The sequence below is a fragment of the Podospora anserina genome, chromosome 1 (genome assembly GCF_000226545.1).
Source record: "Podospora anserina S mat+ genomic DNA chromosome 1, supercontig 3".
NCBI lineage: Eukaryota > Fungi > Ascomycota > Sordariomycetes > Sordariales > Podosporaceae > Podospora > Podospora anserina.
This window is the reverse complement of record NW_001914845.1, coordinates 242,320-264,858: the sequence shown is the minus strand read 5'-3', so window position 1 is coordinate 264,858 and position 22,539 is coordinate 242,320. Positions and strand designations below refer to the sequence as shown.

The window sequence follows — 22,539 nt, the reverse complement described above, 5'->3', positions numbered from 1 at the left end:
CTGTGGGATATAGCAACATCATTTTTACGACACTTCATGTAACACCCATCACGAGAATGGGTTTTTGGTTGAGGGGATGAGCCTCGACATGTAGGGATACTCGCACAGCAGCGACTGAGGACTTTTTGACGACTACACGAACCATCCAGCGAGCCCGATGGGCATTTCGCTTCAATCTGATCAGTGAAGGATATATACCCTTTTCATATGGGCCCGATCTTCGTTGGGGATGGTCAAACCAACATAGCATGGATCGACTGGGGGGTTCTATTGGCGTAGCTGGTTTGAATTTTGTCTGGGGAAGACCAAAACGGCGTTTTTGCTTTTCCTTGCGTTTTTTGATCTTTCTGCCTCCTCACGTTATTTGATGCTCTGACACTTTGACGTTTCTAGTTGTGAAACTGCTTTCTTTCACGCCTCATTGAGGCCAGTTGGCGTTGGCTGGGTTACGCGAGACCTTTTGCTTTTCAGTTCTTTTCAGTTCTTGCCCTTGCTCAGCATGTCAGCTAGCTTGCGCGTTTTTGCTTTTGGCTTTGGGGAGATCTCGTAAGCGATTTCGTCATGACATTGTTTTAGCGATGAGGTGTGGGGAGTTTCTGGGTTAGAGGACCGCCGATCTACTTTGTCTGGATCCTGAGGTCGACAACACCGTTTCCCCATTCAACTAGAAGAGAATTTCTCTCAACGACTACCACCGGGTTGTTGTTGCTTACGGCCTGGCCTTGCCGACAGCTTTATCGAATATTTTGAATTCTCTGTAGGGTAGTAAGGCAATTTTCACATAGGACCTAGCAAGGCAATTCCTGCCTGTTTTGAGTTGACATCCTTTGCTGTGCGTGCTGCCTGGGTGTGTTGACTTTCTCTTGAATGAAACTTGAAGAAGGTATGTGTAGTAGTGGTTACCTCAAGGTCAATCACCAAACTGAACGGGCCTCTGCACCATCCACTCCTCTGCAGTAAGAACCTTTTTCTCGTCCTCATTGCCTCGTTCTTTTTAGTATTGGTTTAAACTTACCTGGTATTATTCACCCCTGCCCCCGTCGCACTCAAATCTATCCACGGTCTTGATCAAAATATCATTGTTCGGCCTGACAAACTGCACGATACTGTACCTCTTTTTTATCCCGTCGCTTCCAACAGTGGCACAGCAGGGTGTTTAGCTGGTTTGAGGTAGCCGTTTGAGTATCTTCCCTAGATTGACGATGGCTTGCCCGGTGAGAGGCCGGACCCATTCCCATTACCCGGGGATCGGGGAAGTGGTGGATTCTATGTCGAGGCCGCCGAGCAGAGTTAAAGAGGATGATGGTTGCGGTTGCTGAAGTTGGTCTTTGGGGGGAGCGGGGTGGGGGGGGGGGGGGCTCTGTGCCATTTCATTGTGGCGAGGAGTAGGTGGTATGTGTTAGGCGCCTAATCATGGTTGAAAAAGTCGTCGAGATTGGTGAAAGTGATGGCTGAGGAGGGCAAGTTACAAGTTTTTGGACTAGGATGGTCAAGAGGGCATGGCAGGTGGATATGAAAAGGTTTTTTGCAAGGGGAGATGGGGGGGGGGGGGGGGTTACTCCCGAGAGCAAGTCAGAAGAGGTAGCAGGGTGGAAGAGGGCATCTTTGCCAATGTTGAAGAACCTGGTTGTGTGACTGGGTGGGTGGATGGGATCGGTTGTTTCGACTTTGCCGGCTGGCTTGTAACTAACTACCATAACGAGACGGCCTTTTTTTTGGAGGGAGTATTTCTTTTTTCGTCGCGAGTGGTGAAGCTGAAAAGAGTCTCGGCGAGATCGTAGGGTTGGGAGGATTGAGAGAGGATGGCGGCGGCGCCTTGGGGGGTGGTGGCGGAGGCCGAGGTGAAAGAAGCCTTGGTTTTTGCATGCTGAAAGGGGTTTAGATGATTCTGTGGGGCCGCGCGGTAGTAGTCTTGTGTGTGAGATGGTGGTTAGGGATGCCAAGGGAGGTTTGGTGGGAATGGGGGAGTTGACGATGAGTCAGTCATGGCTGATAGCTGTTTTGAAGAACATTAATTGAAGGAAGGGTTAGTGAGGTGAGAACAATAACAGATTGGGATAGCTTTGGTCAGCTTACAGCTCTGACAGCTTAATACTACCAGCTAATCACCCACCAAGAAACACAAGCACGTCCAAGGAGGAGGTGGGGCCGCCAGGAATGCTCCAGACGGTAACTCGACTAAGCTGCAAGGGAGGGAAACCTCTTGCCATTCATTCAGGCTAGATTGCCCTCTTCAAGATATTTTGGTTGTACGAAATACGAAGTGAGCTTTCTCATTAGTGTTCGTCACATATCAGCTGTGATGTAGAAGGTCTTGTCCGACTGGGTATAAAGAGAGATATTTTTACCTATATATTTCAGACGATGCAATCTTTCTAGCCCCTTTTTTCATTTTTGTTTCTAATCAGGAAGGTATGGAAACGACTGACACGAACTGGTTGCTAGGGGGACACGCCAAGCTAACCCCCTGCCCCCTTTTTTCAGCTGAGCCCTACATAATCTTGGCAACGTCTACTGGTGCGGATCATTGACATGGGTTGCCAGCCTCAACTTCAGCTGCCCTTGGCGCTGTGAATTTCGCCATCATGTTCAACGGCTTCAAAATTGTGGATTCGATTAACGTCTTGATGCTTAAAAGCGGCCAATTCGTAGCTGGTCCCCATGACTCCGATGGTGATCATAAGGTCCAGTGGAACGCAGTGCGCAAACCCCCACGATGAAGCTTCACCGCGTTTGCCGCGTCATTCGTGCTCGCCGAAGCCGACATGATTGCTGCAGAGAAGGGGAGGTAATTGCCGAGGAGAAAATGCTGAATGTTGCGGCAATATGGATGAATTGCCAAGCAATCTACCAACCCTTTGGCGAGGGCTAAGGTCTTGGGCAAAGCTTCGACTGCAAGTAATCTATTCGTTGGCACCCTGTGCGTTATTCTTGTCAGTTCTCGGGCCGCTGCCCCCTTTGACAGACGATGATCATCACCACAATCGACTACCACCACCACCCCAAGGCTCGATCGTGGGTCCAGAGCCTGGTTTTAAAGCTCAAAGGCCAGGTTGCTATCTTCTCAGGTGTACATTGCGTATTTAGCCTGGTGAGGAGGTGGTGGTCATTGGGATGCAAGGAACGCCCCACTTGTGCTGGTGAGTGTGCGAGTTGACGGGTTGTAGGTTGCAATGGATCGCGTCTAGAATGACGGGAGGACGAGCCTCGTAGGCTCATCGGGCGGGAGAGTGATGGCAGAGTTGCGGTGTATGAGGGGTGCTTTGTGACTTCTTTGGCGCTAGAATTTGTTGAATGCCGGTACCCGAAAGACTGTCTTGTTTCCAGTACAAAATGGGGAGACCTCGTCAGATCGTTTGCTCAGTGGCTAAGTGGGCTCGTCGTTTGTCGTCCGGTCTAGTTAAAAGTTCTTGCATTTTCTGTCATTGGGCTGTTCTCATCCATCTCAATCTTATTGCTCTTCTTAACTTTTAACAAGGACTTTGTGTTGCACCACCCCCTCTCTGGCAAAGAGGCCATCGGTTGACCTGCGTTTCACTAACCATTGGAGTGGTATCGTGAAGAAAACTGAGAAGGCGCCATCCCGGAGTATTCAGCCCTGTGAATGCAACTAGCCGTTCGCAGCCAGAGTTGCCAAAATCAGCTTCCCCCTGGGCATCACCGCGAGGCCGCCTTGTCCGTTACACTTGTCGTATCCATTTGGGTCCGCGTGAGTTGCAACAAACGGGTTACAGCGGTGGTTCAAGTCACAAGTTTGATAGGAGTTCATCCGAACCTGACGACATCGATTTGAAAGAGTCAAGTGGCTCTTCAAAAAGCCAAGAGCGACACACTTCTGGTCTGCCAGACACTTTCCAACGAATCCATCTGTGGAACAAGTCAAAGGCGACGTACCCGAGCCTTACCACATCGTTCTTTCCTTCTGGTGACCAACATCCAGCGTGAAATCTTTCACAGTGCACAGAGCTCCAGGCAGGACCTCTCCACCGAGACACCGACCTTCAACCCTCCCGAGCTCTCGAAACTCAACATCTCCACCTTACCTGCCTGGAGGCTCGTTAGCCTCCAGCATTCAGCCAGTCCCAAACTTAGCAGTATTTTCATCGGTATCTGGCACAGCTCTATGCACCCGAAACAACAATGGCCAACGGCATCTTTTTTGTTTCTTGGGAGTTGTGGCAGCAGATGACTTTTGTATGTCCTCTACCTTACCTTCCTCAAAATGCTGTTTGAGGGTTTCGTTTTGCTAACTAGGCGTACCTGGCAGATCCTAGCTATGGGAATAGTGGCTGTATTTTGTGCAGGGCTGATGAAACTCTGGTGGAATAACCGTCTGGTGAAAAAACAAGAGCTGTTGGACGAAGAGAAGAGGCTGCGGGTGGAGGAGATGCGCAGGTCAGGTCTTGGCATGAAGCGAACGAACGATATCCCCTTCGGAGTTCGAGCTATACAGGGTGGCGTGGAGGTTGATGGGATATGGATCTCAAGACCTGCATCCCAGGACGACCCAGCTACTGCGAAGCTTGTATCCTCCAATTCGACGGCAAGTAGCCAATCTTCTGCCTTACCACCGGTCTCCCAAGTCTCTTTGGAGAGCCAACGACCGCTTTTTCGAACAATGGGCGGCTTGAATGAGGATACACTTCGAAGTTTGGAGGGGCATGGATCGAGACAGCCTCACGATATCTACGTCCCCACTTCGAGTCAACAAATACCCCGTTATCCTAGTCAGCAAAGCTCAGCGTCGTCGCTGGGAGAGTCTGCCTCGGCAAGAAGCGGGAGTGGGAAGGGCAACTCATCGGCACTCAATTCGAGGGTCTATGCGCCAAAACCACTTCGTGAAGGACAGTATCAGTACCATCAGGTGGATAGTGCGCGGAATGGGCAGGACTCACCCCCAGATCCTTTTCAAACCCCGGCCCGTACACCCAGTGGATTCTCAGTTCGACTACCCAGTAGAACACAGACTCCCCTGTTACCAGTGAGCAGCATACCAGCCCCCGAGCCGACCTTTGGGCCCGGCGACTTGCACTTGAACCGTTCTTCTCGGAGGGTGAACGGGGGATTCGAGATTCTACCAGCTGGAACTTTTGGAGGCCCAAGGAAGCTTGACCACTCCGTGAACCCAGTTCCGGGCAGAACTGCGTCCCAGTCTCCCAATAAGCCGAGGACATAGTCGAATGGGGTTGAAGGCAGAGCTATAGCTATGAATTATGAACTTGTATACACCGTCATGTTGGAAATAGCTTTTGGGTGTTAACCATCGGATGAGACAGGAAACTTAAGGAGTGAGCTTCGGAGGCCGGAGAAGGATGGTATGAATTTGAGAGGCCCGTATTTTTGGAAACTGTTATCACCCTTTCCGCTTTTACAAATTGCTGGGGAAACTTTGTTGGCTAATCGTAACTGTGGATGAAAAAATATAAATTCATATTGACTTTGAAGCTTCATGAAGCTCCAAGGGACCCAATCGGCATGCCCCACATTTCCAGGCACGCAGCGGGGTGGTGGTCTTGGCACCGCAGGTTGCTCGACCCACCCTTAACAGGTCAGGCGAAAGTGGTCACGGGATTCCGCGTCGTTGTTGCTCCAAAGCTTAACGCGCCCCGCGCCCACTGAATTTATTCGGGTCAACACCAACTTTCACCTACACGCATCTTCTTCGCCCTTCCAATCCCATACTTGATTGTATCGCAAACCTCCGAAGCTGGAACAGGAAAGAGAGCATTGTCCACCCTCGCGAATCAAGAAACATGTCGGCTCACGAGGAATACGATGAATCAGCGATGGAGGATGGGGGACCCAACCCTGGCGCGCCCACACCCCTCGCAGCCTTGGAGGTACGTTTTAACTACCTCCCACCCTTCCATTTCCAAAATCATTGACTTAGAATTTTTAGGGCGTTGCAGGTCTGACTAAACGTGACATTCAAATGATCATCGAGGGAGGCTACAACACGGTTGAGTCCGTCGCCTATACACCAAGGAGGGTACTTGAACAGATCAAGGGTATCTCGGAACAGAAAGCTCAAAAGATCCTCACTGAAGCTTCGAAACTCGTCCCCATGGGCTTCACTACTGCTACGGAAATGCATCAGCGTCGCAGTGAGCTCATCTCCATCACGACGGGCTCCAAGAACCTTGACACACTGTTGGCTGGTGGCATCGAAACCGGCAGCGTAACTGAAATCTTCGGCGAGTTTCGCACGGGAAAGTCACAAATCTGCCACACACTGGCCGTGACATGTCAGTTGCCTTTTGATATGGGCGGCGGCGAGGGAAAGTGCATGTACATCGACACAGAAGGCACCTTTCGCCCCGTCCGTCTTCTTGCTGTGGCCAATCGATATGGTCTTTCTGGGGAAGAGGTTCTCGACAATGTCGCCTATGCGAGAGCGTACAACTCGGATCATCAACTGCAGTTATTGAATCAAGCAGCCGCCATGATGTGCGAGACACGATTCAGTCTTCTGATTGTTGACTCAGCCACCTCGCTCTACCGAACTGACTTTTTGGGTCGTGGTGAGCTCAGCTCTCGTCAGACCCATCTCGCCAAGTTCATGCGTACTCTTCAGCGTCTTGCTGATGAGTTCGGGATTGCTGTCGTTATTACGAACCAGGTGGTGGCACAGGTCGATGGCGGTCCATCAGCCATGTTCAACCCCGACCCCAAGAAGCCCATCGGCGGCAACATCATCGCACATGCCAGTACAACACGCATCAGTTTAAAGAAGGGAAGGGCTGAGACAAGAATAGCCAAGATTTACGACAGTCCTTGTCTGCCAGAGAGTGACTGTCTTTTCGCGATTGGCGAAGATGGTATCGGGGACCCGGCCCCCAAGGACATGGAGAAGAACTGATGGATTCTCTCCAAAGGCATGGGGTCAATGAGTCTAGTATACATGTATTTATTTGAGCAGACATGAAGGATGAACGGGATGCATTGCAAAGGTTATGGGATGGTAATGAAGGGTCATGGTAGGGACAAGCAAGGCGTTTCGAGACATTGCATTTGTAGGATGATCTTATCTGATTTTAGCTTGTATTTTCAGTACTGAATTAATTGCATGGAATTCCTGGCTTATTACCTACCATACAAAACAAAAGCATAAATCAAGGTTCCAGTTGGCTGATGGTCGAGATGCTCCCGCCTGTTGTGTCTTATCAGCTTATCAGAAAACCCACCCTAGCTCAGCCCGGGCCATTCTGCCCAGTCTTGCTCAGAGCTTCCTTGCTTGCTTGGCAAGGCGGCCAGAATTCTGCCCTCCAAAGCTCAAGAACCGCGACCACTCTACCAGCAACGAAACGCGACAACGCCCCCGGGATCGTCGATTGGTCGCTAAAAACATCACATGGGGTCAAGATGCCCTCCAGGAAGTTTGAGATACTCTACAAAGAGGCGCGATTGAATCTAGAGCCTGCTTCGCCATCGTCTATTGTGCAGCTCCGCGTCGCACCGCAAAGCGCCTACGGACGGGCGAGCTCAAACCGAACCAGCACCGACGACGAGAAGGGCTACCGGTCAAGGAGCCTTGCGACTGCCTCCTCCATCTACTACCGAAAACACCACAAGTCTCCCAGAGCATTCCTCTGGCGTGTCCTCGAAAATGGCACCATTCTCAGCATTCGCGTCGCCGATGTTTGCAAGCAGCAACAAGTCGTCGATGCGCCGTTGATTCTCAACCTTCGCTTCCCTTCTGCGATACACAGTTCATGCATCGGCTTTGCAGACCCAAAGGATACCGATTCGTTGTGCGTCTTCGTTGTCGACCAGTCGAACCAGCTGTACTCGATCACACTGCGACCTGAGCTCTTCCGCAACAAGACAACGAGTGACGGGGGGCTGGGAGATGCTTGCCGGGTATACTCGCCGCCAGGGTTTGGGTTTAAGCACCCGCATCGCCTTGCGGTTGTCAACTCTGATCAGTTTATCGTCACTATGCATGACGGCGGCATCTTGAAGTTTGACAGAAACAAGACACACGATGGTAAGGCCCTATGTCATATGCCTTGCTGGAACTATTGGTGCTAATTTTGTCATGTTTACAGTACATGCGTCGCCTTGGAAAGAAACCATTTACAATGTTGCCGGCTGGGGACAAAGTCTGCGTGGGCTTGTTCCCTTCCAGCGAAACCCGACGGTCCGATACGAAAAGATCAACATGGAGTTGACAGCGGCCGTATCGACAGCAGTGGCGACCATGGGACTCGAAAACACCGCCTTTCTATTCACGATTTGCTTAGATCACAGAATGAGGGTGTGGGATGTGCGCACAGGTTCAATCTTATATACTGGCGACATCTTGAATGCGAATAGGGATGTGCAGGATGGGTCGTCATGGAACATCAATCCTTCGCACAGCAATCTAATCCGAATAGAGGAAGGCGCTCGTGGCGAGTGTCTGGTTACGACCTTTTCGCCTGTCGGTAACGGCGAGTTCAAGTTCTGGAAAGTCAAGGCCAACGATCAGGGGTCGATTCATGTTGCCGACTACTTCCCAGGCCAGCAATTGATTCCTCCGAGCCCATCCTCGATGGATGTCTGGTCAATGGCCGACTTCGCCGTCATGGGCAAAACAGAAGGGCCGGAACTCTGGGCTTTGTGGAAGAACAACACCAGCTATCGCGTGCACAGGCTGCAAATACACCCACGGAACGGCAATCGGTGCTTTGATGACGGGTGGAAGACGGTTTATATTGAAAACTCGGTACCAACAGTGGAAGCTTCGGGGCCATGGAACTCGATCGACTCCACTGAGAAATGGCTCGATCTTATCTTCTTCCCTGGGAGATTTTCCAAGGCTACGCTTGAAACTGCTCTGGCCGTTTATGAGAAGGGACTGGGTACCTACAAGGAGACATCTTCAAGAGCGGGCAAGAGTATTGCAGAGTCCATCTGTTCTGTTCTGGGGTCCACGGCGGCATTGGGACAGACCTCAGCCGGCGGTGCTGATTACGAGCAGTTCAGGGGTACAAGCGAAACGCAGTGGATGCGGTTTTGGCGTCTTTTGCTTGAGCTTGACAAGCAAAGGGGCGAAGCTCTTGCACTGATATATGATCCGGAGGAAGAAATGGTGTGGACTGCATGCGCAGACTTGCTTGCTGCCGTAAGGGAATGCAGCGATATGGACCGTGTTTATCACAATCTTTCGAGTCCAGAGAAGAAGGATGAGGATGTCGCTGCTCTGGTTGCTGCCGGTCTCACATTTGTGGAAGGTTTCAACGACAGTACATCCCAACTAAGCCACGCTGCCCTTCGAGCCGAGTTGTTCCAAGAGTCTTCGCTGCCGGACAGTGAAAGGATGCAGCTGTTCCTAGATCGGGCAGGGTTTTGGTCATCGGTCGGGGATGACGATATCGCCCAAGTCACCGACATTCTTGGTCAGAACTACCGGACAGTAACCTCTCGTCTGTATGAGGATCTGTTTGATTTGATCACAGCCACGAGCGACGCCAACTCACAGGAGCTTAGAGAGCAATTCACTGGGTTTGGGCGGAAGGTCATTGTCCGCTCTGTTCAAGATACAGTCGAGCTTCACCGGAGAATTCTCTTCAGTCAGCTGGTACTTCTCGTTCACATGGAGTTTGATATCGAAAATGAAGAGGAAAGCCCACTTCACTCGCGGTTCGACGTGGGTTCCATCTACCGGCGATTAATCGGGGCTCTCTCAAGACTGGAGCATCTGAGGTGGATGGTCAAGACAGAGCTGAACATTCCAGCCAGAGTTGCGGTGGTGTCTGGTGTTTCTTCTCCTCAGTTAGCCAAGCGTGGACAGGAGGAGACACACACTGTGACAGCCCTGGAGGGGCTTACAGGTCACCTCTATGGGTTGCCAGAAGATAGCAATGAGCCACTAATTTCCGCCATCACGGACCTGGTATTGGACCTCTGCGCCCCTGGCAGCACGACCATCCTCCAGACGTGCCTTCTCCAATGCGGCCTGCTCAAACATGACCGACCAGATCTTGCACTCGAGCTCAAGCCGTTCGCCGACCAGGATCCCTTTTCCATTTATATCCAAGGTCGTGTCTTCCTTGCACACAAGGATAACGACACCGCTGCCTACTACTTCAGAAGAGCAGCCATTGGCCTCAGCATCACCATGAAGCACATGGATCGCCACAGCTCCGGCCTCCTCGACGATACAGAATGGAACCTCCTTAACAGTGGGCTCCCCAATTACTACAGCCATATCGTCTCTCTCTTCGAACGCCAAAAGGCTTACTCGTACGTCGTGGAGTTTTCCCGCCTGGCTCTTCAATTCGTGCAAACCGGTGCGCAGGACACAGCAAGCATTAAGACTGAAATGCTGAGCCGTCTGTTCACCGCCTCCACGGCCATCTCCCACTTTGAGGAAGCCCACTCTGCTCTCCTCCAAATGCAGGACGAAGCCCTGCAGAGATCCTACCTCCGCAAGCTCGTCGAGAAGATGTGCGAGACGGGCCAAAACAAGCAACTCATCAGCCTCCCCTTTTCCGGTCTGCAGCCCAAGGTGGATGACATCCTCCTCGAGAAGTGCAAAGCCACCCGCGACGTCCTCAGCGGGGTACCCTACCACCAGATCCTCTACGCCTGGAGAATCAGCCACAACGATTACCGCGGTGGCGCCGCCATCCTGCTCGACAGGCTCCAAAAGCTCCGCCAGGCAGGCGAGGGCGACAAGATCAACAGCGTCAACGGCGACGCGCTGGACACGCAGGTCACGAGGCAGTATCTTCTTTTGATCAACGCGTTGAACTGCGTGCCGCCCGAGGAAGCTTACATTCTGGAGGATGTCTCTTCCGAGGAGAAATCAACCCCCGCCGCTCCTAGAATTAACAACGGCGGCGGTGGTGGTGATGACCTCGACGCGCAGCTGGAGGATCTCTCCAAGAAGCTCGATGTCGAGAACGTGGTGGATGGGGAGGAGGAGGAGGACGCGGCGCTGGTTGCAAAGATGAAGTCGTTCTTGTCGAGGCCGGCGGAGGGGCAGGCGCCGAGGAAGCTGCTGACGCTGGCGGACATTAGGAAGAACTACCAGCTCGAGCTGGACAGGATTGTGGCGATTCAGAATAATCAGTTTGGTATCATGGGAGAGGGTGACGAAGACGTGGACATGATGGATATTGCTTAGAACAGCAACAGCAAAAACGTAGAATTTGTAGATGGAAGGGGGGAGGGGGAGTAAGCCAAGCAAAGGGAAGATGGATGGGTACCAAGGGATGCGGCGGCGGCTGGGTGTTGGTGTTTTTTGCTGGGTCTTGTAATGAATGCTTTTTCCGATTTTGTAGTAGGGGTTTTGTTTCTTTTATTTTAAAGCTTTTTGAGGAGAATCAAAAATTGGGAGATGCCTTTTTTGTTGCCATTGTCAAAAGGCTATCCCCATTTTGCGCTTCTGCTTGTGTACACTCGGTGACCATAAGCGAACAACTACTCGGGAGGAAATCCTTGGCTGACATTGAAGACATGACAACCCCTTTATTTTAAACTCCAAAAAACGCCCTGCCCAATGCTGGAGAAAATTATCAAACATAAGCTTTGTACAGCCAAATTCGCTAACAGAAACAAGAATCTCCTCGCTGTCACAAAAAAAAAGCCCTCTCTCAATCCGAACTGGCCCCTTCCTTCCTTTTCCTGAACCCACAAAGCTGTCAGCAAAGGATGCCTCTCATCACCGCCATGGCCACCGCCGCCAAGTCCTGACCAACTTACGCCGGCACAGTGGTAATTCTATCCTCTGTTGGGGCTGGTAGGCCATCTGGCCCGTTGGTGAGTTCCGGGGCTTGACGATACAGGATGATCTCTGATTGCTTGAAATATCTCCTCGCGTCTACCAAGTTGTTAGAAGACCAGTCACATTGGGAGTCGTAGCGAGAAAGCTGCTTACCTTCGTCAATAAGGACGAGACTGAGGTAGTATCTCGTGGAGAACTTCTTGTTGACATCTCTGAACGTTGGTGTTAGGTCAAACCCGCCCAGGAACAGCCTGATAGGTATCGTTTCTCCTCTTGATGGCGACCCGTCCATGATCTAAGGCTGTTAGCTGTCAAAGTCCTATTTTACAAAGGTGAGTAAGGAGTATGCAAATAGCCTACCTCGAACCGAACCAGCGTCTCACTCTCGTTATATTGGTTAGGCGCCGCTCCCGTCGTCTCTCGGCGGATGATGCTCAACTCCATGTGTTTAATCTTTAGGCGCACAAGCAAGAAGTAGATGCGCCCCACAATCACATCCTTGAGGTGGTACTTGCTCTTGCTGTACTCAAACTCGATGTGCAGGCAGTCCTCGATACCAACGTCCATCTTGATGCTGCTGTTCATCTCGGGGGGGATGCGATAGCTGTAGACCCAAATGTCCTTTTCGCGAATGACGTCGGCCATGCGACGGGATACCGTGACGCGGACAAAGTAGCGCAGCTTGACGTTGATGCCGTTGTAAGACTCGTACTGCTTCTCGACATTCTTGAAGTTGAAGTCGAAGGTCTGTGGGTGTTGGAGTTCGCCTGGGGCGGCGAGTTCTTGGACGAGGGAGAGGAATTCGTAGTGGTTGCCACGGTCGAAGAACATCTCTATTTGTCGCAATGGGGTTAGAGTTTTGGATTTGGAGGGAACTGGAGGACATGGGGGCGCATACCGATTGTGCCGATGAACTGGACCTTGATGCCTGTGTGCTCTAGCCGCTTGCCATCTTTTGGCCGTATTGTGATGGCGCCTTTGACGGATTCGCCGTCGTTGTACAAGGGTGCCTTCTCCCGTCGGTTCTTATCAAGCTTGACATCGACCATTGACCTCTCGTCGGCATCTTCTAGCACTATGTCAATATCGACGGGGGTTGCAAAGAAGTACGACATGATGGGCTTGTATTCGTTCCTCTAAAGTTGCTGCCCTATTGTTTGTGTCTGGTTGTATGATATGATGTGTCGTCGTGGACTCGGATGTATGTGGAGCTGGACTGCTGGGATGGCTGGACACTGATGGCGGCGGCTCAATTGTTGAGGAAGAAGGAACTGCAGAGCCCGGGGTTTTTGATACGTTTGTTATGTGTTATTTGCACAGGGAGTTACAAGGCTGAGAGACCGCAAGTTCGAATAAATTGTAGCTTGAACTGTGTTGCGCCGTCGTTGTTCCTGTGATGTCTGGAGTTGCGAGCTGTCGGTGCGGGCAGGAAGCACTGCGCGCGGCACGGGAGAGCTCCAGATAGTGGGTGGGACTCTAGGCTTCGTCGGCCAATGACGTCCATCGACTGCGAGCTTGGCTTTGCCGTCCTCCTGGCAAGTTGATATCGGTACTCTACTTAAACATGTGTCCAAGATCAAAAAGGACAAGTTAAATAACCGGTATTAAGTATATAAGGGTCTCATTTGATGTTCAATGGATAAGTGCCTCGGTGAACTGAATAAAGCCTTGTGTGATGAAAGTTGGAATTTCATCAGCCCTTCTTACATGGCACCTCGTCGACTACATGTGCATTGGGGATTGCAAAACCATCAAAATAGTCTAGTGAAGTAGCTTGAGAGACTGAGACTTGCAACTAGACACATTGAGAGTCCTCAAGTCTTTTAAGTACACAAAATTCCTACGGCATCAAACTCTAGGGTGGGCAAAGAGATGGTTGATGGCCTTCTTGATCAGTGAGAAGTGAGACACGTTCGACATATCCATGTATAACGCAGCTCAAGGCCCGGGTCCCCATTTAAAATAAAGAGCTGAATCAGTATACAGAGCTGAGAACAAGCACCTGCGAAGTCCTAACATAGGACAACAAGTGGTATCTCTTTTCAGGCCAATATTCATGGCAGATGTGATGTCAACCAACCAAGAGTTGCTCAGAATCAACTTCATGTGACGAATGTGGCCGAAAGTAACCTGTACGGGGCTCGGTTGAAACGTAGCGCGTTGTATTTCCCTCTTTTGCTTCGAAACGTCTTTTACAATCCACCCAGGCTCGACGTTGATGTTTTGCTGGTGGTGAGGGGTGAAATTCAATTGCGGCAGGCGACAGAAGAAGACGCACAGGCCAGAATGTACCCCACATTGCTCCAGCCTCCCCTCTTTGGACCAATCGCAGGAGCGCTTGGACCTCTGCCCTAACAGAAGCTGGAGGCTCAACCGGCGCACAACTTGAATTATTCCGGGTCCCAAAATCGTGTGTGGTTTTTTTCGGGCTTGCAACTGACCTCCGTCCACCTTGACGACGAGAAATCAACTTGCCTCCTCACTAACCCAACAGCACCGCAGCCATGCGTTACATCCACAGTGAGGAGACCATCGAGGTCCCGGAGAACGGTACGTGTGCAGTGCTGTCGAAATGAATCCATTGCGTCCCGCCCGATCAAAAGAAGGAGGAACTTTGGGCGCCATCATATCGAATTACCAGCGACGACGACGATGACGAGACCCGACCGGTTTTTTTAGCCAGCGATTATTGGGACGATTCGATCGATATCGGGCGGGATTGCTTGGGATTTTGTCAATGGAAGCAAGGGCAATTGCTGACGGATTTTGCGATACAGTCAAGATCTCCATCAAGTCGAGACTTGTAACGGTTGAGGGCCCCCGTGGTAAGCAGAAACTCACAATCCTCACTTTGGAGCCGGGAACAGCTTCGGACAATGCGGCTGTCCCGTTCTGGCGAGAAACAGTAACCTAACAACGCGCTCCAACAGGCAAGCTCACCAAGGACCTGAGCCACATCGCCGTCAACTTCTCCGTCATCAAGAAGGGCGTTATTGGCCTCGAGATCCACCATGGCAACCGCAAGAACGTTGCCGCTCTCCGCACCGTCCGCACCCTTATCAACAACTTGATCATCGGTGTCACCAAGGGCTTCAAGTACAAGATGCGTTACGTCTATGCCCATTTCCCCATCAACGTCAACCTTGACGTCAACAAGGAGACTGGCAACCACGTCGTCGAGATCCGGTATGTTACGAACGAATGTGCAGCCCCAGGATGGCAGTGTGGGAGATGTGACGAACACTTGGAACTTGGGAACATGGGAGAAGAATTTGGGCTGACGAGTGGGTGTGCTACAGCAACTTCGTCGGTGAGAAGCTCGTCCGCACTGTCGTGATGCAGCCCGGTGTTGAGGTTGAGGCCTCCAAGGCTCAGAAGGATGAGCTCATCCTCCAGGGTAACTCCCTCGAGGCTGTTTCCCAGAGCGCCGCCGATATCCAGCAGATCTGCAGAGTGCGGAACAAGGATATCCGTAAGGTGTGTGAAGGCCCCAGCTACGGTGGACCAACAGCCACTTTGCTACAGTGCTACGAGGAAGATAAGGTTTATGGTGCTAACACTGCTTCTAGTTCTTGGACGGTATCTATGTTTCCGAGAAGGGCAACGTTGAGGAGGAGTAAAGAAAATGACCACGGGTTTCTTTGTGCTTTATGGGGTTACACCGGAGTGGCAAGGGGTCATGGGCATTTGCATATTTCTTGTAGCGTAAAAAAACGCTGCTGGCAAAATGGGCAACCTCCTTCTCAACCAAACGGGTTTTGCGGTGTGCATACCAATATCACGTCTTCGAGGTCACGCCTTTTTTTTCTCGAGCTAATGATGATGATTTGCTCTCGCCTGTATTTGGGCGATGATGATACCCAGAGCAGACTGGTGATTCAGTTATCACGGGCGGAGCCAAGGTGTTTCTCGTGGGAAAAGCATGTGTCAATTACTCCCGGACGGAAAATGAATTTGGAAGTAACAAGCAAGTCAAACTACTGCGTGTTTCTAGCCTCTGATATTTGATATATGAGCATGGTGACTTTATGGGACCCCCTTTTGTCCTTGATATCGCGTCTAGACAATTCCAGCTTGGAGCAATAGCAGGTCCAGAGAGCACTACATGGACTCTGGGGGCATCGGCAAGATTACATGGATTGATTGATTCCATGAGAGGCGCCAGCTACCATCCAGGTCTTTGGTTTGGCAGTGTTGCTTTCGTCAACGTTAGATCACCACGCTCCATCGTTGCCAAAAGCCTAGCTTATCCCCGCGCTTGGTAGCGTTATGATGTATATATAGTTCAGACTCTTCAGGTGGAGAGACGATGCGGCCAGGGACGAAGTTATTCGGATGGTTTGCTATATTAAAAAAAATACCATTCAAAGAGAAAGTACCACCGTAAGACCAGTTACATTTATCTCTCGTTTACATTCACTCAACACATTCAGCAGGCTCGTTATACAGATATCAGAATTCACATCATCTCATTTTCGTTTCTTCAGTTCCTCTACATAACTTCATACCACATCTCCATTCCCTGAGCAAAGCCCCCCTCCCTTTCCCTCTCGCATGGCTTGCTTGCTTCTCGACAACGCCCAAAACGCCAGTGCTGAATATAAACCACCCACCATCCCATACCATACCAAAAAAAGGGTCAGGTTTCAAAAATCACACACAAATAAAGCCAAAACTCTATATCCCCAGCGTAGAACAAACAAAAATTGCAAGAGTAAAACACAGGTGCAGAAGGGGCAAAAGGGGCGATGTGTGTGTGTGTGCAAGGGGCTTAATATGTACAAGTCGACTTCGTGTTGCTCGTCGGAAAGAAAAAAAGATCCATTTGGGTTGTGTTTATTTTTCTCCCTTGAATCTCTGAAAATATGGCAAGGGTAAAAGTCGGTGGTCATGAGAATAAGCTCAATCATCACCGCGGGGGAGACCTCCTTGGTGATCTGGCCGACCTCGCCGACGGGGCGCGGGATACACGTGTCGTGGTCGTCCTCGTTACCCTGCTCCCTTGCCTGCTATGGCGGTGGGATCGGCGGGTTCGTCTGTCGCTGCTGAGGGAGCCTGGTTGGGGTTGTTAGTGATTCATTTGCAAATGGTGTGGAAGGGGGTCAGGGAGAAAACGTACTAGGACTATCGTTTGTGTAAACATCAGAGTAGTAGCTGCTGCTGATATCACTCCTGCTCTTGACCGGGGCTCTCTTCTTCTTATCCTTCTTCAATCCGAGCAGCAACGCAAGAGTGCCAAGCGCGGCTCCCATCCCCAACAGGCCGGCGCCGCTCTTCTTATCCTTTCGCGATGATACTGTGCTAGGTCGGCCGCCATACCACGAACCGTGGTTGGTGCGCCCGGCGTGCGAGGATCCGCGGCGGGTGTAGCGCTCTTCCTCGATGATGGTCTCCTTTGTTCTCTTGTCCTTCTTGCCGAACCCAAGAATGGCCATGACACCGTGCCAAAGACCCCTGACGACGCAGCAAGCGCAGATGGCGAGGAGAAGGGCGACACCGGCGATGGAGCCAATGACGATACCGGCGATGGCACCGGGGCTCAAGCCACCGGCTGTACCGCCCTCCACTGGTTCCGCGTCATCCCCCGTCTGAATAGCTCCACCAGCCGAGTTCGTCGTTGTCGCGGTGCCGCTAGTAACGCGAAATGGCGCGCTGAACTGGGTGGTGACGGTTTGCACGGCAGTGTTGGTGTTTGTCACGATAACCACGCCTCCGGGGCCAGCACCGGGGTTGGCCATACACTGCCCGGCGTGTTGGCAGTATTGCCAAGAGTCGCAGCAGATCGAGCCGCAGGCAATCCACCCGCTGCCGGCCTCGGGAATGCAGTCGGCGCCGCTGACACCGGTCGCAGCTGGAATGACGGATTGCCATGTTTTGGTATAAGTCTTGGTCTCAGTCCAGGTTGTCGTGTACCAGGCCACTCCACCGCCTGCTCCCGCAGCCGGTGTGCAGGCTGCTATCCCGTTGTTGGTGACGCATGCTGAGTTGGTGTCGCAGCAGTACTGGTTTTGGTAACCGCATGGTACTGGGCAGCCGTCGCGCTGAACGAGATAGCCATAACCAGCGGCGTATAAACCGTTGTTGAAGGGGATCGCAGCGGCCGAGCCGGCTAGGAAAAGCCAGAGCCGCAACATTTTGGGGAGCGAGCTGAGAGACTGTCTCGGGAAGTTGGTCGCTTGATGTGTGTTCTGGTGATGATAACCGCAAAAGTGATTGAAAGCCCGCCGGAGCGGTGAGATGGCGCCGATAGTTTGTGAAGCCGGGAAAAATTCTCAGTGTTGACGCGATCCTGCTCGGCGCAATCCGATGAATGACAATTTGCCAAATCGTAAAGTCGTGGATGTCGTGTGAAACAGCTTTTCGCCCGTGATCCTCCTGTCCGTTTGGGGGTCTGAGTTCGGCGGCGAGATGCGTGTAAGTCGACTCTTGGTGACAGACCCGCTCAAGATAGTTTGCGATAACACCTTGAATGGAGCTTCAAAGCAGCTCTCTTGTCAATGGTGTGGTGAGACAGTGTAAGATGCAAAAGAAGGAAAAATTCCAGGGGAAAAGAATGCCTAGAACTTGGGGAAACGGACTGGGAGGAAAACCGGGGGGGGAATGCAGTTTGGCGGGATTTATTGCAAAAGTCGCGAATTGGAAATGGCTGGGTGAGGTGACGGTGGTCGGGCTCAGTGTGGGTTGTGTTCCCAACCTCCCCGCGAACCGAAGCTGTCACGACCAATCCACCCACTGTCACCCAGCCTCTCGGTTTTCACGCCCACCTCTCGTCATCTTTCTCTCCCCTTGCACCCTTGGTTGGACCTGACCCATCGTTTTGTAACGGATCCTTCTTCCCCTTCCCCTCCTTTCTGCATCGTGTTCAGGGTCCTGCTTCTTTTGCGCAAGCGTTTTCTCGGCCGATCTAGATCTTTGACCTACAACAGCGCCTCGGTCCTGTAGGTCCGGCTCGGGTGTTGCATGGACGGGGGAATATGCGTGAGTGAGCTGGCAGCCCGCAGGAGGTGCCTGTACCTGTCCAGCGGTCAAACAGCCCCAATCCATGTCCGACAGACAGGAGCCGGTTTGGCTTGTTGCCCTGCTTTTTTAGAGCTCCCCCTTCCGTGCCCCTTTTGATGGTGACGTCCACTGTTTACCACTCAGGCCCCGCCATCTTGGCTCACTGGATGATTATCACTTATCGCCATGATCCTTGCAACATCCCGTTGCGCGCGCATCTGCAAGACCCCGTCCCCATCAGCCAAAGGCCTTGGCCATGGCAGTGAAGAGGAGACACCAACATATTCGATTTACTAGACACGTGATGTATGAGTGAGTGACGCCGTATTATGTATATATATCTGCGGTATATCAACGACTTGGAAATCCCACTTATAAGAGAACTGTTATATACCTGTCAGGTTGGCCAAGCTGAGAACAGGATTTGGATATCCTGGATTTGTACGGAGTAGTAGACAATTTTTAATAAAGGTTGGCGCCAGTGTGCTTCTCGTAAAGATAGTAGCAATTGAAAAGCCTGCTGCCTTGACACGATCGAGTGTTTGGCGTTGGTTCGGTTGACGGCGCGGACAGCTGCAAGAGAGACGTCCACGCCTCACCCAGCGACGCCAAGCCCACTGGCGCAGTTACGTAACTTGGGTTGGCCCGCTCCCAGCTGCTGAGAGCTTCATGCCAACCTCGAAGTCCAAGCTCCCACATTGACATTCCCGACTTAACCATTTGATACCCACGGTTGCCTGCACCATGTCGCTCGATCCACCGACGTATCTGGCCTCGCTGCAAAGCAACATCCGTCAGCGACCGATTCCCTGGGATGGCGCCGTGCGCGCAGGAACCCTGACCGAGGAGCAGCTCGCTCGCATCCGCTCCGTCGATAAGGTCAAGAAAGACGTGCGCAAACAGACAATCGAGTCCGATCTGGAGGGATATAGCGCCCTGTTCGTGGGAGGATCAGGGAAGAAGAGTGTGTTGGAATTGGCCGCCAAGCGCCAGGATGTGGTCCAGTATATCCTCGTCCTCCTGAACGACCTCCTCACAAGTATGTCGTCCTTTCCCACGCCGAGCCATCACAGCTTCCCATGTGAAATCTGATGGCCCCTTCTTTCCGTGGCAGAAAGCAACTCCTCCAGGACGATGCCCGACATGGATTCTGTCATCTTTCAGAACTGTACCCTGTATTGCAAAGTGCTCTAGCTAACCTAGAATCCATCTTGCTAGCCGTCCCCGCGCTCTCCAAAGCACTTGCTAAGACTGGCGATCCCTACCAACATTTCATTCCTCTTCTCGGTCACAGAACTGTAACCGACGATCCTATCCCGCTTCTGACCTCGACTGTGCTCGTCAGTCTCATGGCTGGTTCCAGAGACGAGTCCCAGGCCGCCTCCAAGGCCCTCCCCCTCATCTACAGTTATCTCTCGTCCCTCACAACGAATTCCGACGCAGGTCTTCAGGATATCGGTGTGCAAGAGTACTCATCACTTTTGTATGGTCGTGTTCCCAGGGCGCAGTTTTGGGAGCAGCGGAGCGAGACTGTGGCCCCCCTGGTAAAGATTCTACGAGCGGCAGCGGGTATTGGCAGCGGTGGTGACGCCACGGCCAGCCTCTGGAGTGGGACAACGAATCCCTCTAGAAGCGGCTTTGAGGGCTCTCTCGGTGGAGGGGTCGGTCTTCAGTTGCTTTACCATGTGCTGTTAGTCATCTGGCAGCTCAGCTTTGAGGCTGCCGATATTGGCGACGATCTCAACAAGTAAGGCGATGCCTATCTGTCACATGTTGTTCGGTAGTGCTAACTGACCCAGGGAATACGACTTCATCGCTCTTTACACCCAGCTTCTCCGACTCTCCCCCAAGGAGAAGACCACACGTCTACTCCTCTCCACCCTCCTCAACATCCTCGCCGCTAATCAAAACACGCTGCTTGCCATCGCAGTGCTTGCCCGCCTCCCAACCCTTTTGGAGACCCTCAAAACGAGACAGTTCAACGACCCCGATCTGAGAGGAGATCTGGACCGGCTCCGCGAGCTGCTCGAGGAGTACACCAAAACCAAGACCACCTTTGACGAGTATGTAGGCGAAGTCAACTCTGGCCGTCTGCACTGGTCCCCACCCCACCGCAACACAGTTTTCTGGGCCGAGAATGCCCGCAAGATTCTAGACTACGAGAACGGCGCGCTTATCCGCAAGCTGGTGGATATCATGAAGCAGCCGTGGGAGGACGACAAGTCGGTGCTAGCGATTGCGTGCAATGATGTTGGGTGTTTGGTGCGTGAGGTGCCCGAGAAGAGGGGCCAGCTGGAGAAACTTGGTTTAAAGACGAGGGTGATGGAGCTGATGGGGGAGGCGGACGAGAATGTACGGTGGGAAAGTTTGCGTGCCTTGGGTGGTTGGTTGCAGTACAGCTTTGATACGAAATAGGGGGAGGTTGAATTGTGGTGTATGTTGAGTTGAGGGCGAGCATTGGGCAACGGGCAAGGGGTTTTGTAGACCGACTTTTTTTTTAGCTTCATCATGAATGTATTGAATGCACCTGTATACCTGCCGTGTTTGTTTGTTGGTAGTCATCTCTGATTGACATGATAAGAGGGGTGAGTTGTTGAAAGAAAAGGGGGACATCCCTTATCTTATCGGAGCTCTCATCTGCATCTAAGTCATGTCTTGGCCGGTGACATCACTAGCCTCACTTCCATTCTTTATCGATTAGACATTGCTCTACACACCTAAATTGATTGAGTTATCAGAATCCACATAGCAGTGTTGCCAGTAAAAGACGAAAAAACAATCAGAAAAACAAGAGAAATCTAGATTTCTCAAAATGGTTAAAAGAGTAAGTGCGTCCCGTCTTATCATCTGGGCGTGAGTGATGGAGGGGTCAGTCTCCCCACCTTGTCTGGTCTCGCCCTGTCTGTCTCTCTCATATCAAAGGTCTGGCTAACACGATGATGATGGTTCTTAGGTTTATTTCCTTGCTCATGGGGGGATGGTGCAAGGTTGGTTAATATACCATGCCGCCCGATTACTGTAGTAGATATTGTCTGGTTAACATGGTTATTTCCTTTTTTTTTTTCGAAATGAACAGGAGTTGGATTTCGGTATGTTTCTTTTTTTTTCTCGACTTAGCTTCCTCTTATCACCCCCCCCCGTAGTGTCTGCTACAAAAAGATTTCGAATAGCTGGAAGCTGATATATACATCCATGGTAGATACTTCACCCGCGGCCGCGCAGCCGAACACAAGCTCACCGGCTGGGTCCGAAACACAGACAACAACAAGGTCGAGGGCGAGGCTCAGGGGGCGGAGGACGCCCTCTCCAAGTTCCTCAAAGAGGTGGACAAGGGGCCGAGAGGCTCCCAGGTTGTCAAACTCGACAAGGAGGATCGGGATGTGGTGGAGGGAGAGGAGGGTTTTGAGATTCGTCGCTGATCAAAACAACTACAACACCCCACCCACCCAATCTTGCGCGCCTATAGACGAGACCTATAGAGAGAGAGGGCAGAATAATCAAGACAACACCCAATTCAAAAGATCGGCCCACGCTTTATTGTTCTGTTTTGTGATGCTACTACTATCTTCATGTTTGCTACCGCTCACTGGATATCTCTCATCATTCGCTCCTCTTGTCTAAGTAACCTAGCCTCGTCTGTTCTTGTATATATATATAACTTCATTAACATCTCTTCTTTCTTCTTTCCCTTAAACTAACCTATATCCCACCATTGCCGCCCCCATTAACCAACCTGCCAACTTCCCTACCACGCTATGCCCGCCCAGTTCATCCATGTGACAAAAAACTCAATGCTTTCAAAAAACAATTATATCCTCCTTCATGTC

At 51.6% G+C, this 22,539-nt stretch overlaps 8 protein-coding genes across 8 annotated transcripts; 6 read left to right on the top strand and 2 right to left on the bottom strand.

The window, feature by feature from the left end:
* Positions 1 to 4,140: 4,140 nt before the first annotated feature.
* On the top strand, positions 4,141 to 5,176 carry PODANS_1_13580 (uncharacterized protein; the record flags this gene model as incomplete). Its single annotated transcript, XM_001905025.1, has 2 exons — positions 4,141 to 4,194; positions 4,268 to 5,176. 2 exons carry the CDS (start codon positions 4,141 to 4,143, stop codon positions 5,174 to 5,176), a joined length of 963 nt encoding a protein of 320 aa, XP_001905060.1.
* A 577-nt stretch (positions 5,177 to 5,753) lies between these two features.
* PODANS_1_13570 (uncharacterized protein) lies at positions 5,754 to 6,859 on the top strand (the record flags this gene model as incomplete). The annotated part of the gene is made up of 2 exons (XM_001905024.1): positions 5,754 to 5,840; positions 5,900 to 6,859. 2 exons carry the CDS (start codon positions 5,754 to 5,756, stop codon positions 6,857 to 6,859), a joined length of 1,047 nt encoding a protein of 348 aa, XP_001905059.1.
* Positions 6,860 to 7,131: 272 nt separating this feature from the next.
* PODANS_1_13560 (uncharacterized protein) lies at positions 7,132 to 11,113 on the top strand (the record flags this gene model as incomplete). The annotated part of the gene is made up of 2 exons (XM_001905023.1): positions 7,132 to 7,987; positions 8,049 to 11,113. 2 exons carry the CDS (start codon positions 7,132 to 7,134, stop codon positions 11,111 to 11,113), a joined length of 3,921 nt encoding a protein of 1,306 aa, XP_001905058.1.
* A 574-nt stretch (positions 11,114 to 11,687) lies between these two features.
* PODANS_1_13550 (uncharacterized protein) lies at positions 11,688 to 12,828 on the bottom strand (the record flags this gene model as incomplete). The annotated part of the gene is made up of 4 exons (XM_001905022.1): positions 11,688 to 11,809; positions 11,867 to 12,008; positions 12,074 to 12,546; positions 12,612 to 12,828. The coding sequence occupies 4 exons, from the start codon at positions 12,826 to 12,828 to the stop codon at positions 11,688 to 11,690; spliced, it is 954 nt and encodes a 317-aa protein (XP_001905057.1).
* A 1,389-nt stretch (positions 12,829 to 14,217) lies between these two features.
* PODANS_1_13540 (uncharacterized protein) lies at positions 14,218 to 15,333 on the top strand (the record flags this gene model as incomplete). Its single annotated transcript, XM_001905021.1, has 5 exons — positions 14,218 to 14,263; positions 14,491 to 14,538; positions 14,644 to 14,899; positions 15,013 to 15,190; positions 15,283 to 15,333. The coding sequence occupies 5 exons, from the start codon at positions 14,218 to 14,220 to the stop codon at positions 15,331 to 15,333; spliced, it is 579 nt and encodes a 192-aa protein (XP_001905056.1).
* Positions 15,334 to 16,622: 1,289 nt separating this feature from the next.
* Positions 16,623 to 17,847, bottom strand: PODANS_1_13530 (uncharacterized protein; the record flags this gene model as incomplete). Its single annotated transcript, XM_001905020.1, has 2 exons — positions 16,623 to 16,768; positions 16,833 to 17,847. 2 exons carry the CDS (start codon positions 17,845 to 17,847, stop codon positions 16,623 to 16,625), a joined length of 1,161 nt encoding a protein of 386 aa, XP_001905055.1.
* Positions 17,848 to 19,456: 1,609 nt separating this feature from the next.
* PODANS_1_13520 (uncharacterized protein) lies at positions 19,457 to 21,127 on the top strand (the record flags this gene model as incomplete). Its single annotated transcript, XM_001905019.1, has 3 exons — positions 19,457 to 19,751; positions 19,931 to 20,459; positions 20,512 to 21,127. The coding sequence occupies 3 exons, from the start codon at positions 19,457 to 19,459 to the stop codon at positions 21,125 to 21,127; spliced, it is 1,440 nt and encodes a 479-aa protein (XP_001905054.1).
* A 397-nt stretch (positions 21,128 to 21,524) lies between these two features.
* Positions 21,525 to 22,131, top strand: PODANS_1_13510 (uncharacterized protein; the record flags this gene model as incomplete). The annotated part of the gene is made up of 4 exons (XM_001905018.1): positions 21,525 to 21,536; positions 21,666 to 21,699; positions 21,789 to 21,801; positions 21,912 to 22,131. 4 exons carry the CDS (start codon positions 21,525 to 21,527, stop codon positions 22,129 to 22,131), a joined length of 279 nt encoding a protein of 92 aa, XP_001905053.1.
* Between the last annotated feature and the right edge of the window lie 408 nt (positions 22,132 to 22,539).